The sequence below is a fragment of the Trachemys scripta genome, chromosome 9 (assembly GCF_013100865.1).
Source record: "Trachemys scripta elegans isolate TJP31775 chromosome 9, CAS_Tse_1.0, whole genome shotgun sequence".
Taxonomy (NCBI): Eukaryota; Metazoa; Chordata; order Testudines; family Emydidae; genus Trachemys; species Trachemys scripta.
In genome coordinates, this window is record NC_048306.1 from 18,943,665 (window position 1) to 18,959,495 (window position 15,831).

A 15,831-nucleotide genomic window follows, 5' to 3' on the forward strand; every position below is an offset into this window, starting at 1 on the left:
GGGCTGGGGATTGGGATGTGGGCTCCCGCCAGGCAGTATTTGCCTCGGGCAGCTCCTGGTTACCAGCGCAGTGGGGCTAAGGCATGCTCCCTGCCTGCCCCAGCCCCACGCTGCTCCCGGAAGGGGCCAGTGTGTCCCAGTGAATCCTGGGGGGAGGCACGTGGCTCCGCGCACTGCCCTTCTATGTAAACACCACCGCCGCAGCTCCCATTGGCCACAGTTTCCCATTCCCAGTCAATGGGAGCTGTGGGAGCGGTGTTTGCAGGCAAGAGCAGTGTGCAGACACTCCTGTCCCCTCACCTCACCCCACCCCACCCCCTGGAGCTGCAGGGGCATGCTGGCTGCTTCTGGAGTGACATGAGGCCGGGGTAGGCAGGGAGCCTGGCTTAGTGGCAGCCCTATTGTGCCACCAGGGACTTTTAGTGGCCAGAGATTGTGATAATCTGGGAGAGTTTCCAGGATCAACCAGTCAATCGTGATCGACCAGTTGGTGACCGCTGTCCTACAACAAGCTTAACAGAGAATATTTGTAGTGAGGAAACACGACTCTGTACAGATGATGCAGAAGAGAAGGGACTATTAAGGTTGGTTATGGGGTTGGGGTATGCTTAATTTCACAATTTGGAAAGAAGCTTGTGCAGAGGTCTTAGGAGTGTGTTATGGAAGATTCAGCGAAGTAATTAACTTGTGGAGAAATAATGGGAAGCCCGGAGTTGTTTCAGCTGAGAGAGTTGTTTTCTGTTGTGATTTTTTTGTTGTTCCACATAAGAAGCCAGTGAAGAGTAAGTTAATGTTCCTGCCATAATTTTGAGAGTAAAGTATAATATAGGGGAAATCCTGGCCTCATCAATGTGAATTTTGCCATTGTCTTTAGTGGAGCCCAGATTTCATCCTATGGCTTTATCAACTGGAGTGTATATACTTCCCAGTATACAGCACGTTCACGCTTCTGTCCCTGATTATGCTGATGTTGTTTGTTTTTTTGTTTGTTTGGTTTTTTTGTTTGTTTTTTGTTTAATATCTGAAACTTACTACCAGTAGTAAACATGAAGAGAACATAAAGTTTGGCATCAGCCTTCAAGTTTTAGGCAGTGGTTTGCATCTTCTGGCTTCATCTCTTAAGTGGTAATGTTTATATCAGTCTGCTGTGCCCTGTCTTGAGAATTTCCATTAACTGTGCGAGATCACATTATACTGAGCAGTTTGGTAAATGACATACAAAATACTCTTTTTATGTTTGGAGTTAGTACCTAATAAATATCTCTCTCCTCCCTCCTGCCCTCTATACCTCTCAAAACAAAGTCAGAAATACATAATTCAAGAGAGCTTTGCTTGCTAATCCAATGAATGGCCTGCCCTCAATCTCTGGCATTGGCAAAATGCCTCACAGTCCTATTACCAAGGGTGTGAGCGCAATGGCAAGCTGTTCAGTATATATGGAAACCCTCTGGATGCCCATTTGTGCTATATACCGTATACCATGTATATCTACAGTTGGAGGCTAATGAAGCTGATGATGAGCTGAGACACAATGTGTCTTGTCAAAGAATTCCTTTATCATCTGAGTATATAGGCTGGGCAGTTTATTTAAACTCCTCCCTCTTCTCTTACTCTTTTTACACGATCCTTTGATAATGTCCTGCCTTGTCTTGTTTTGGGCTGCACAGAGGTTAAGCCTTCAGAGGAAGGGACTAGAGAAGAAAAATCTGTCAATCAAACTGCCTGTCCTTTTGATACAGACCAGCTGACTCTCATGATATAAAGAACATAGGCTGGAGAAAGCTAGAGCTGTGTGTAAAATGCAGGCACATGGGAGAAGGGTGTGACTTGAATTCTGGCTATAGCTGTACGTACGCTGATACTGCAGCACATACAATAGCTACAGCTATTTCTGCCTTCTCTGACTGGTAGTGAGCACAGAGGGGAGGCTATTTTTGGTAGTAATGAAGCCAAACTAGAGGTGAGCCGGAGTGTTCTCTAGAGAGCAACAGTGTGAGTTAACTAGCAGCTTTGGTTGTTTTTTTTTTTTTTTATTATTTTTATTTTTTTATTCTAATAGAAAACTTCTGCTCATGGGTTGGTGTCCTCATTTTTTCTGCTGGATTTTTAATAAATACACTGGGAACCTAGGATATGTTACATCTATGGCTACCTTGGTAACATTCCTCTGATACAGGAGATGACAATAGTATAGGTTTATACCACTGAACAAGTTCAACAGTATCCAATTTTATCTCTGTGCTTCCATAGAGGTTTTAGCAGGGAAAGCGCCATGATGCTGCACCCAGATCTATCTTTGCACTGTATTGAACAATCTAATGTTGTTCAGGTCACACAACTTCTTGTGTCTGCAGCTTCTTCCAGCTGTCCCTGAATTTCAAACATTTGAGTACTTTACATCAGAAATTCTGTCACTTTGGTCTCTACTAGAGAGACTGCCCTCTATGAAGACTGAGAGCTGAAGGTGAACTGGCAGTAAACGTGGCTTTCATATTATTTATCTCAACATATTGCTATCTGGGGAAGCAACTTAATTTTTTAGGTTGTTTTCCCAATCTGGCAGCCACTTTTGACAATGAAACAGACCTAGGGGGAAGAGTCTGCTTTAGGTAATTGTCAAGAGTGGCTCTTTCATCTTGAGAGAGCTGTTAATTAATGTTCTCCTGGTTCTTGCATTCAGGCCCCGTTGTAGTGCACTGGGACCTTCAGGCCACTTGACCCTATAATATACTTTTTCTGAGCTGTCCTTTGCAGCAGTTTGACAAGTGTTGAGCAGTCATGCTGCCATATTTTGCAGTGTCCATGTTCTACAATCTGGAGTGGCTGCCTCTTGGACAAGTGCCCTCTGAGGTCCTGTTTTCACTTCTTGCAGTCTTGAATTTCAACTTCTCGTTTGCTTTGTCCTTTTGCAGTACATTACAGAATCAAGCCCATGCTGCTTGTGTCCTTTAACTCCCGTTGAAGAAAAAAGGAATTGAGGGTTAAGGGTTTTCAGCACCTTTATAGAATTAAGTGTGCAGAAGAGAATCTGGAGCAGATATGAGCTAAAGATTTTTTCCATAGAGGGCCAGCAGTTCTGTATTTCTCTCCCAGTTCAACCACTCCACAGAATTTTTTTTGAGCTTCCTTTGGGGAAAGGCTCCAGACTTTTTTTTTTTTTTTTTTTTAATATAGTGTCTAGTATGGATTTTAGGGGAGAGGACTACAAATGAGTCCTGTGTAGTTTTAATATTAAGTATTGTAGTAAGTGGGCATGTTGCCTTAGTTTGTAATGGTTATGAAGCTTTCATTAAGGCATCTATAGGTCTGTGAGCAGGGAGTGACACAAATATTATATTGGTGTGGCAGTGCCTTTATAGTTAAGCTTGTGCCCCAACTTCTGTTTATAGGTCAAGCTTTCTAAGTCCTCCAAAGTGGACGTGCTTAGTTGGAGTCACTTAAATTTGATGTGCCTCTGGAGGGTGCAGGGCAGCGTAGGGGACCCAAATTTGAAGCCATTGGAGCCAGGGGTTCCAGAGGCGTCTTCCCAAAATAGTCATTTTAAAAAATTTCTACGTGGCGGTGTGTGGTTTTTATTTATTTGCACAGGGCTGGAGAGTAAACTATTGATATGACATTAGTCAAAATGGTCTCAGTCTTTCAAATTTTACCCAATATAGTGCATGGCACCCGCTAAATCTTTGGATGACCCAAATTGAGAGCTGTATTTAAGAAAACATCTTCCTTTTTTTTTAACACACTATGCATGAACCAATAGAGAAAAATGGCTAGAGGGTTTCCATTCTCACCACCATTTTATATGCTCTAAAGCTCGACTCTTGTAAGTACTGTAAAATTTGAATGGCTAATTGGATTGCTTTGAAATTTGGTGTGCCTCCGTGGCAGTAGCATTCGTGATTCAAATTTGGGGTCATTGAACCCAGGCGTTCCCAAAGAGCAGCCCCTCCCACCCAAAAACCGGATTTCTTCTGCTGCCTTGTATTGAGTGATCTGACTGACTGAATCAGACCTCCTGATATCTGTTGAACTCACCCTTCAATTAACTAAGGAAAAGTTAATTACAAGCCCCCACCAAAGACAAAGGGCGTTCTGAACTGAGTGACTGGAGGTTGCTACAGTTTGAGTTGTGGGTGGCAACTTGAGTTTAAGAGGAATATAATCAAAGGATTTTGGGGAGCGGGGTAGAAATTTGACGTGTGAATTCTTCCTGTGAAGTGTGAAAGTTTCTAGGTGGGTTGTGGTTTTTCGGGGCAGCGGGGGAGGTTGTGTGTAGACTTAGAGATCAAACTGATGTGATGTGGGTCAGAATGGTCTCAATCCATCAGTTTTTACCCACAATAGTGCATGGCAGCCACTGAGTCTTTGGGAGGCCCAAACTGTGAACAGCATTTAAGAACACATTCACTTCACCTACATAAATGTGCAGCCTGGAAGGATTATAGTGCGTATGCACCAATGAACGGTAAGAAGGTTTCTAAACACCCACTTTATGCTTGCCTGGGTAGTCTGAGGGAATATGCGGACGCCACTGCCCTTGTTGAGCACCCTGTCCCGGATGTTTCTAGTCAGAACCTTTCTACACCTGTGCAATAAAGATTTAATATCTCATGTTGCTTGCTACAGGTTGTCTGTTATATTACAGCATGGATTTTACTTTATGAGGCGGTTTACTGTGAACACAGCAAAATAGTCAGCTGCTGGTCTAACCAAAGTTCATGTTGTTGGGAACAATAGCACTAGAGACAGAGGATTTTGTCTGGCGGGGGTGGGGGATGGGACGAGGGAAAGGGGTTGCAGCTGCAGAGGGCAATATGCATGGGTGATGGGCAGCTCTCTGGTTGTTTGAGAACATCTGTATCTTACTAGTCCCTGGGGTGTATGGAGAGGTGGCTAATTTATTTTGGGGGCAGATTAACGTGGTGTTTCCAAAGACATGTCATGCGGAAGTTTGGAACTGACAGCACCGATACTTTGACTGCTGAGGGAAAAGAAATGAATGCACTGCCAAGATTGCCAGCTTATGAATCCTGGGTGGTTCCTGGATCACGAGGATGCAAAAGTTTGCAGGAGAGTGAAGAGTACCCCTTGAAGTCGGGCTTGCTGACTGCAAGCTGCTTTGGCTTGGTATGCAAATTGGGTGGCATGATACAGACACTGCCTAAATGACTACTAACTCCTGCCTATAATATATCTTTTTCCTGTTTAAAAAACCGAAAACAAAACAACTAGGAAATTCGGTGGCAAAAAATGATGAAAAAAGAGTTAATATTGGTTGGCGTGTCATCCCTTTGCAAAACATTAAATTAAGCAAAACTCAAATGTCTGAAAACCAGGAAATGTGCAGTTAAGGTGGCTCTTGTAACCTTAACTCTTCCCTCTTTCAGCAGTGTCCCAATACATCCTGCTAACACGCACACCTTTACTCTGCCATCCCTGCAGTTGCTGAAATGTAAAAACTCCTCACTTTTTTACAGTTCATTCAGTCTCATTCACAGATTCCATCTAGCACTATTAAAGGACAAAACAGAAAAAAAAAAGTGGTTTTGCTCTATTTATTTTTGTTTAAATCTTGACTGAACAGATGTGCATGTTACGAGTGTTCCTCTTGGTGTAGGTTGGTAGTCACCGCAAGAGTCGGAGAGCGACCCAAGTGTTCTTTAATGACTGTTTCATACATCCACGTCTCTTTGAACTTTCAGAATCTGTTCTGGATTCCCCTCCGCACAGAGTTAATTTAGGATGCTTGCATGCGCACTCTCTTCCTGCATGCACCATTATATTTATTGAAGTTGTCAATGTCTGGTTATTTTGTGAGTCCTGTGTTTGAGACAGTTTCTCCCTCCCTGCATTAGCATTCCAGACAGATCAGAGACTGCACTAGTAAAACTCTTATCCAGAAAACTATTTCTTGGTCTTGTAAGGTGATGCTAAATTCTTGGTGACTATGATTGTCTTGTATTTATATATGAAGCTCATTAGCCTCACAGCTGCTCTGTTTGGCAGGTGTCACATTGTGGCTATATTTTACTGACTACTATTCTGGTTTCTGTAAACGTAAAAGAGCATCGTAAACAAAAATGGGCTCCCTCCTGCATTTGCTGCTGTTCCAGTGTTCCACGGACATCACTGTCTTCAGTATTAGCCTGTTATTTCATTCTTCTAGTGTCTTATGTTCTGTTATCTTCACTATGTAATGGCTGCTCTACTCAGCGCTTAGAACTGATGCTTATTTTGCATAGATTTGCATAATAATTGAAAAGTAAAATTAGATTTTTTTTTTAATTTACCCTAAATGTGAATGAATCTGCTGCTAGATACTATAGAGAGAGCATTTATGTTGCTCTTTCAGCATACTTTAATGCTTCAGTATCATTATGGTTAACATTTTGTCACAGCCAAAGCAGTGTCACTAGGATGGCCCTCAGGGCATAAACTCATTGCCTGCAGGGATGGGGAAGAATTCATGCATACGTAGAACCGATAACTGGATAGATTATGGTCTGTTTTGAAATGTCAGATAATGAGGGGGTGACCCTAGTGGGGGTGGAGGAACTAACCATCTTTCATTCCATTCCATGGTCAGGTTTTAATTCTTTCTTTTTAAAAAACTAAACAATCTCAAAACCCTGTAAATATCAATAAAATAAAATCCTGAAGTACAAAATTAAGTGGGGGTTTTTAGCCCCATAGTCCTGCCCAAACAGATTTCCACTAATATTTCTGAAAATGTGGGAGGTGTAGAACTTTTTCAGATCACTTTTAGAGATTGGGAACAGAAGCAGTGGTTGACATTTTCTTAAAATAATCAGTAATGTGTGAATATCTTGAGATTACCTGTTTTTAGTGAGTCCATGTGGAGCTTTGCCTCTCTTTCCTCTTTGCCTATTTTCCTGGATTGTGTGTGAAGCACAGAGAAATAGCCTCCTGATTGCTGCAAATCACAATAAACCAAGTGCTGTGCAAGTTGGCATGCAGTGAAGAACCCTGCAGATCTGAGCTGGTAATACTCTCCTGTTCACACAAAGCATCTGTCTATTTCAGATAAGTGCTATAGTAGGGTTACCATTCGTCCGGATTTACCCGGACATGTCCTCCTTTTTGTGCTAAAAATAGCGTCCGGGGGGAATTTGTAAAGCACTCACAATGTCCGGGATTTCCCCCCTCCCCCGGAGCGGCTGGGAGGGCTGCAGGGAAGTCCCGGGCTGGACTCCGGAGCAGCTGGAGAGGAGCTCCGCCCTGCATTCTGAGCAAGTGTCTCAGCACAAAGTGCAGCCCTCCCCTTTTGCAACTGGGAGCGGTTACTGCCATGCAGCGTAGCAAAACGGGAGCGAGAGCACTTTGTGCTGATACAAGGGCAGCTCTCCTGCAACCCGGTCCGGGCCAGGGACCGGGTTTTGTTGTGCAGGGCCAGGGACCGGGTTTTGTTGTGCTGGGGAGCTTAGCCACGTGTCCGGCTGGCACAGAGCCCAACACCCTGTTCTGAGCAGCAGGGTAAGGGGGGCAGGAGAAGGGGCAGGGAGGTTCTGAAGGGGGCAGTCAAGAAACGGGGGGGGGGGGGGCGGGGGTTCAGGGGGGGGCTTTTTGGGGGGGGGGGGAGAAAGTTTTGGGCAGTCAGGGNGTCAGGGGACAAGAGGCAGGGAGGCTTAGATAGTCCTGGGGGGCAGTTAGGGGCAGGGGTCCCAGGAGGGGGTAGTCAGGGGACAAGGAACGGGGGGAGGGTTGGGAGGTCAGGGGGGGCGGGAAGTGGGAGGGGCAGGGGCGGGGCTAGGGCGGGGCTTCTCCCGTCCTCTTTTTTGCTCGCTGAAATATGGTAACCCTATGCTATAGCTTTTTTCTTTGCTGTATTGCTGTAGAGGGCTGAGAGATTAGAAGGAATTTTCATTTAACTTTAATGTAGGCCCCTAATCTGGAACTAAAGTTACCCATTTCTTTCCCTAACTCTCTGAAATATAGTCAGTGAGACCAGCCAAGAATCTCATGTTTTACTGTTGCTCCTACCCATTTCCAAAACTGCACTGTAGAACAAAAAACTGTGTATTCCTGCCAGAATTGCAAATTTGAATATTCTAGACCATTTAACATTTGGGAAGAAGAGGTATGTTTGAGTTCAAAATCCGATTTATTCTTGGTGAACAGTTTTGAGGTCATCCTCGCTTTTGGGATTACTCCTTAGTATACCATATAATTGCCCAGGACTATATTATCTCTTCCCTGGGAAGGAAGCAAATAAATTGGAAAATGGAAGTTGGACGGGTGCAGAAAACTGGATGCATTCTATCCTTCCAGGTGTCAGCGTCTGTGTAGAGAGATAGGTGGCATGCTTTTTTATTGCATAGAGCTAGAAGGCGTGGGGGAATTCTAATTTACAACGAATCTTGGTACTGTGTGGAATGCTGCCCCACCATGCTACTTGCAGGACCCCACTTCCCTTAGCAGCATGTATATCTTGGTAGCCCTGCAAATCTTGGTGCCTCAGAGTAACAACTGCAGAGCAGGAATTAATAATGGGTAGAGACAGTACTCCGTTTTGGCTGTTGGGGCCTTGTCATACATGCTATAACCATATGCATTTCTGTATGTGTAGAGTGGCTGCAGATGAATTGTTGCTGGTTTATGATAAGGCAGCTTGCAATGTACTCCTTCCTCCTCTGCATGCTTCCAGACTAGCATTATGCAGTTGTCTTTCCATAGTGAAAATGGAGGGAGCACAGGCCCTTGGAGAAAGGTCTGTAGTATTCTTGTTTGCAGAGAAGATGCTTATCAGTCAAATCAGTTTGGGAACATAGTATTTTAGTGACCTTTTCGTTGTTTTCATTACATAGAATGCAAAATTTAGTTTCATTGAGCCACATTTTGTGAAGCAATTTTCCCATAGAATGTCACTTTCTGTCTTAATTTTTTACTACCACAGATAGATTTATCAGTAAATAATTGTTGGCAACAAACCTAACCAATCTGTAATCTAGTATCTGCCAATAATATCAGATAATGGATGCATCTTTCCATACCTTTTTACTGTGATCAGATACATGCTAAATTCTGGATTTCATATTCTGTGTGCATGGTGTTGGAAGTCCATAATAAGGAACTTTCACCTTGTCTCCTAGAGAGACAAGGTGGATGAGGTAATGTATTTTTATTGGACCAACTTCTGTTGGTGAGAGATTTCGAGTTTACATAGAGCCCTTCTTCAGGTCAGGTCCACACACTCACGTCCGCTGACATTTCATAAGACTCTTGTGTCTAAAGTACTGTTTTAACAGAAGTAAAGCAGACTACATCAGAACCCCGTTTATCCATTCTAATTGGGACCAGGGCCAGATCGGATAATCAAAAATCCGGATAAGCCGGAGAATGGGAAAGTACAATGCTGCATCGCCATCTAGTGGCCACAACAGACATTGCCCCCTTATGGACCTGTGTGTGCTGGTTGTCCTGTTAACACTGATGGCAGGTCTACACTATGGGGTTAAGTCGACCTAAGTTACGCAACTCCAGCTACATGAATAACGTAGCTGGAGTTGACAAAGCTTAAGTCGACTTATTGCAGTATCTACACCAAGCTGGGTCAATGGGAGAAACTCTTCTATTGATTTACCTTACGCTTCTCGTTCTGGTGGAGTACCGGAGTAGACGGGAGAGTGATCTGTGGTTGATTTAACGGGTCTTCACTAGAACCGCTAAATCAATCCCCCCGGTGGATCAATTGCCGCAGCATCAATCCACGGTAAGTGTAGACATATCCTGAGAACTAGGGGTACATCTACACTACAGGGGGGAGTCGATTTAAGATACGCAAATTCAGCTACGTGAATAGCGTAGCTGAATTCGACGTATCGCAGCCGACTTACCCCGCTGTGAGGACGGCGGCAAAATCTACTTCTGCGGCTTTCTGTCGGCGGCGCTTACTCCCACCTCCGCTGGTGGAGTAAGAGCGCCGATTTGGGGATCGATTGTCGCGTCCCAATGGGACGCGATAAATCGATCCCTGAGAGGTCGATTTCTACCCGCCGATTCAGGCGGGTAGTGTAGACCTAGCCTTGGTAATGGAGGATCAAATAAACAGGGTTCTGTTGTACATGTATAGCAGCACTTCTTACAATTATCCCCCTTGCCCAAAGAAACAAATTAGTTAATATGTAAAAACATTAATTTAAATTACAAATCTTTTGGAAGTTGCTTCCAACGTAAATTTTACGTCCACGTTTTCAAAAATGACTGTTTTGGGCCTTAAATGTTGGTTGCCTAATTTGACAAACTTTGTTAGGTTTTGATTTTCAGAGTGTTTGTTTGAATACTGAACCTCTGAAAATCAGGCCCTATTGAGTGCCCAAAATAGCTAGTCACTTCTGGAAAGCTAGGCCATAGTAATTTATACTTTTTTAATTATCATCATTTGTTTTAAGGTTTGTAATAAGAGTTGATGGATTATAGTCATTCTGTGAAGAGCATCATTGAACAAACAATTTATAGCAATACATTAATTTTAGTTTTGGCTTATTAATGTTACTTGTTAATGTATTACTTGTCAAAATGTTTAATCCAGTTTTTATTGTGCTAAACTACATAGATTGTTTACACGTGTGCTAACTTCAAGAATATCACCTTTGAAAATAGTCAGATTCTGTATTCTAAAAATACATTCAGAAAAAGAATTGCTGTCTGACTGAACAATTTTATTTTTATTCATTTACATAGCTTTAACAAGACCACAAACAGAGGACTGTTTCTGGGTGGTTTTTGTCCACAATCCTCAATAATGATAGTATGTTTTCTAATTTCAGATACAAAGGTATTGCAGTATTATTTTAATTTGGGCTTGCAGGTAAGTGCTTGTCCAATATGGTATGGTAAACCGCTTGTACAATATCACCTGTCTTGACAGATGCATTGATGTCTGAACAGGGCTTTTAAGTGTTCTGAATTTGCTTCCTGTGCACTTGGCTATTAGTACGTGCATGTGTGCATGGAAGAGACTAAATTTACAGTGCAGGAAGTTTGAGTTGTAAATTGTGAAGCTCATAAAGAGCATCTACATGTAGTGAGTTTCATATTGGTGGCTTTATGAAGATGGATGGGTAAATCCTTGTTCTTACCATTTGTATGGAAAAGGGTAGGTAAAGCAGAGAAGTTCAAGGTTAAGAGCCTGGTCAAGTGCCTATTGAAATCAGTGGGAAAATTCTTCTGGGTTCCATGTGTTTTGCCCAAGACAATTGAGGAAGTCAGCAGGAACAGAACCCAGGTGCCAGATTTTGATTTCTACTACAACAATTAAGTCCATGGTAACTCCTCACTCCCAGCTGATGCTCAAACAGCCATGTGATCTAGTTGACTTTAGAGTTATTAATAATCCAGGGGTGAAACTTGAGCATTATTATCTAGGTATGGGGCCCCAGTGCTCAGGGTTCCTACCGACTCTATGCCCTTACCACCCACCCTATGATGGTAGAGGGTTCTTGGCACCTGTCAGGATAAGGTCCTTACAGAATGCAATAAGACATTCTACATTATAGAAATTACTAATAAATAGAGACTAAATTACTAATAAATATAGAAAAGGTATTGCCAGTATGTGGCACACCAAAAAAGGTGGTATGAGATGCTATTGCTCAGCAGGAGGGAACTCAGTACAGGAACTCCTCACTTAAAGTCGTCCCTGTTAACGTTGTTTCGATGTTAAGTTGCTAATCAATTAGGGAACATGCTCATTTAAAGTTGTGAAATGCTCCCTTCTAACGTCGTTTGGCAGCTGCCTGTCTTTCAGGAAGAGCAACCCGTTGCAGCTAGCTGGTGGGGGCTCAGAATCAGGGTGGACCAGCAGCCCCCCGATCAGCTCCCCGTTCCCCTAAGTTCCCTGTGAAGCATATCCCTCCCCACACTGCCATGTGCTGCTCCTGCCCTCTGCCTTGGAGCTGCTCCCAGAAACTCCTGCTTGCTGTACGGGGAGAGGGGGAGAAAAAGGGGGCTAATGTCAGGGTGTCTCCTCCTCCCCCCTGCTCCTGCACCCCGCTTACCCCATCTTCCATAGAGCCAGGGGGACACACCACGAGGGAGGGAGCTTCTAGGCAGTAGCTGCTGTCTCAGGTCTCAGCAAGCTGATTTAATTAACAAGGCAGTGTACTTAAGCCTGGGGTCAGCTACTTAAAGGGGAAATGTGCATTTTTTGTCTGTCTGCCCTCCCTCCTTTCCTGCTGCTTTGTAGAGTGTTGCCAGAGTTAACCCTTGAGGGCTCAGTCAATTGCTAGTGGAAAAAAAATTCCCTGGAACCTAATCCCCTCATTTACATTAATTCTTATGGGGAAATTAGATTCGCTTAACATCCTTTTGCTTAGTCGCATTTTTCAGGAACATAACTACAATGTTAAGTGAGGAGTTACTGTACTAGAATCGCATCTGCCCTCTGATTCTGATGGAATAGATAATACTGATATGTTGCAAACTAACACCTATGCCAGCCTCTTCTGCAGTAGAAATTCCTCAAAATGCCTTCTCTTCCTGTATGTTAATGTTTTTAACACTTTTAATTCTTCGGGAGGGTATAAATACAGTTAAGAAAAGTGCTTTGGGGGAGGTGTTTTGGTGACTTTCTGGCAGTCTGCAAAATATAATCTGTGTACAACATTAAGTGCTATTGAGGTTGGGGGAGGAAAGTGCACGCGGACCATAAAACTTCTCTCCTTACTTTGAATTTCCTAAGTATTACCATCAGAGCTATTGGCATTCCATGGTGTACATGCAACAGGTACCACCGCCATCACCTGTAGAAGCTTACTCGGCATACACTGAGCCTGCCCCCATGGTGGATCAGTCAGTACCTCAGCTGTACACTGACGTTGGGAGGAATGATGTCCGGCAAGTTCCCCTGGAAACAGCAAATGGTTAGTATTTTAGGCTGACCATTTGTGTATGTGAGTGTGAGCCATTAAGTAGAAATGGGCATCCTATTGTTGATTTACCAGTTGACACGACATAATTGATATGGTCCTTTTTCCTTGCTTGGTCAAATGAAATTGCAGACCAATGTGACTAACTGCTGTAGCTCACTGGAGTAGTGTAATGGGCCTGTTTACATTTCCCATTAGATGAGACAAATGACGAATTGCATATAATGGCCTCTGGAATTGATGAAAACTTGTGTGTGTAGGGAGGGTTAAAATAGAGTACTGATGTAAAATGAGGATAGTGTATGATCTGTCTAGGTGGGTGACAGGAGATAGTCTTGTATCATTTTAAAAATGATTGTTCATTATCCACAGCCAGGGATAGATGCTGGGGGAAAAAATCAAAATTGACTATGTGAGCCCTGCTCCTTTATAGGTTATCTTAGGGTTAGGCGTCTGCTGTTTCTAATATATTACTTAAGTTTGTGATTTAGAATTGCTGATATTCAGGGCTAGGTAACACCATCAAGAAACACAAATAATATTTTTGGCTCTACCTTGGTAGACTAGCTGCTTTTCTAGAAAGCTTTTTTTTCCCAAAGCTGTGCGGGAGGTTGAGTGTTTAAAAAGTTTACTTTTTTTTTTTTTTTTTGGCTGACCCACAGCAAACGAAAATGATGCTTGTATTTTTAAAAAAACAAATCCTAAATTTTGAGTACTAGTAGCTTTTTCCTTTGTCCTTTTTTTTAAAAAGGAATACTGGAACCATGGTTAGTGGACTCTATTAGATGTCTTGGCTATCTAAACCGCCATTATCGCAGGTTCTCTCTTCCACTGTGTATGAAGTTACAGCAGGGGTCGGCAACCTTTAAGAAGTGGTGTGCCGAGTCTTCATTTATTCACTTTGATTTAAGATTTTGCATGCCAGTAACACATTTTAACGTTTTAGAAGGTCTCTTTCTAGAAGTCTATAATGTATAACTAAACTATTGTTGTACTTAAAGTAAATAAGGGTTTTAAAATGTTTAAGAAGCTTAATTTAAAATTAAATTAAAATGCAGAGCCCCCCAGACTGGTGGCTAGGACCCGGGCAGTGTGAGTGCCACTGAAAATAACACGTGCCATAGGTTGCCTACCCCCTGAGTTACAGCAACACTTAGCTCAACCCAACAGTTTTGTAAGAGGTATATAGGTTTATTTGGAGTTGGGAGGGAGGGAGGGAAGGAGCTGTTAAATGAGCAGAAGATGTCAAAGGTCAGATGTCTGGCCTCATTAAAAAGTCTCTGATATTGCGCTAATTGAGTAAAAATGGTGGAAACTGGCATATCTTTGTCACAGTATTTTGCCAAAACTATTAATTGATCAATGACAGTTACACAGGCTTGCAGTTTTGCTGCAATTATAATCTATTCTATTAAGTTTCTTTACCCTATATCCATCACCATGGTATCTGGTCAGAGGTTACAAAGAGAGGTGTTCTTTCATTTTGTTTTTTAAATCCCCTACTGCCCACCAGAGAAGTTCAAAAGGGGATTTGCCCTTCCTCTGAGCCTCAACAAAATGAAATACAATCAATAGGCAATGAATACTTAAACAGACATGGGACACATCTGTGAATGAGCAGGTTGCCTTCCAGACTTATTCAAGAGCCGAGATGGTCTCCTTGTCAGTGTACACATCATATGGGCATAAATTGTTATTTATCGAGATAAGTTCTGTGTTGTCAGGGTCTAAAATCGTTTTAGTTGTAATGAAGGACTGCATAAAAATGCATTGCATTTTTGCATTAAAAATGGCCAGAATGTTAAAATGTCATCTATGTGTTTTCAGGTACTTTCCAAAATGTAGAGCCTCCACCTCCATCCCATGGAACAGTATATTATCCAGTAGTGACAGATCCCTATGGCCAGCCACCATTACCTGGGTTTGACTCTTGCATCTCTTTAGTACCTGCCTATCATTATGTTAGCCCTTGGCATCCCGCAAGTCCATCGTATGGTAATTCTTCACGACTTCATAATACTGTAAATCCTGGACAGTTGCATCAAGTCAGCTATGTTACCTCACCTAATCCTGTATCACATTATGTACCTCAAAGTATGTAAAGCCAAGTGATGTAAACTCACTTCTTGCACTAAAGTTTTCTTGTTTTCTCTGTTAGTATTGTTTCAGTAGTGGCTGGTAAGCTGTTTTGTGTGTTTCATTTACATGTTTCTCTTTTGGTTTATATTAATGGTAAAACTCTGTTTTAGTAGTGTATATTGGAAAGTAAAACTATTGTATAGCAAAGAACACAAAGCTTATATTCAACTGTACATAATATATAACAATGCAATTTGTCTTTCATGACAGTATATATAAATTATCACTTACCTTCATCAATCAGTACAATGTATGGAGGAGTTACTCGTGCACAAGAAAACTATGTATCTTACATATTTTACCAGTTTGCTTGTAATGGTAACCTATTTCATTACTTAAGCAGGAGAAAGGTTGCGTCCCAGTCCATTTGAGGAAAGTCATTACTATTGAAATAGGCTGCTTTTCTCAGTTCTGAACAAAACATATCAGCCAGGTGTGTTCTCCAATAGAAACTACTTATTTGTAATAGTTGCTCTTTCTCTGTTTAATTTTGTTCAGTATAGTCTTGAGGTATTAGAAGGTGGGAGAGTGCTCGGCATTGTCATGTTCTGCTGTATACGGTTGTATTTGTGAGAGAGCCTTGGTTCACGAAAGTCACCCTGCACAAATGGTGGTAGAAGTGGTGTTTGACTTGCACTAAATAAACAAAAAAGCATCTAACCTATGGAAATGAGTCTTCTTTTCTGACCAAAAAACCCTCCTTAATGTCCCTGCGAAGTAGATTAAGAGGCTTGTGTTAAGAAATCCACATAAGTTTTGTGGTTTTGTTTTGTTTTTCTTATGGGACATAGGAGACAATTGGACTGAA

The 15,831-nt window shown here is 42.3% G+C and overlaps 1 protein-coding gene across 1 annotated transcript in view; it reads left to right on the top strand.

Annotated features, from left to right (window-relative positions):
• LOC117882743 (putative bifunctional UDP-N-acetylglucosamine transferase and deubiquitinase ALG13) overlaps positions 1–15,673 on the top strand; it is a 48,455-nt gene extending 32,782 nt beyond the window's left edge. Inside the window, exons 22-24 of the mRNA XM_034781485.1 lie at positions 10,785–10,825; positions 12,698–12,878; positions 14,712–15,673. Coding sequence (XP_034637376.1) covers positions 10,785–10,825; positions 12,698–12,878; positions 14,712–14,986 — 497 coding nt within the window. The 3' untranslated portion in view covers positions 14,987–15,673. The remainder of the gene's footprint in view (positions 1–10,784; positions 10,826–12,697; positions 12,879–14,711) is intronic.
• The last annotated feature ends 158 nt before the right edge of the window (positions 15,674–15,831 follow it).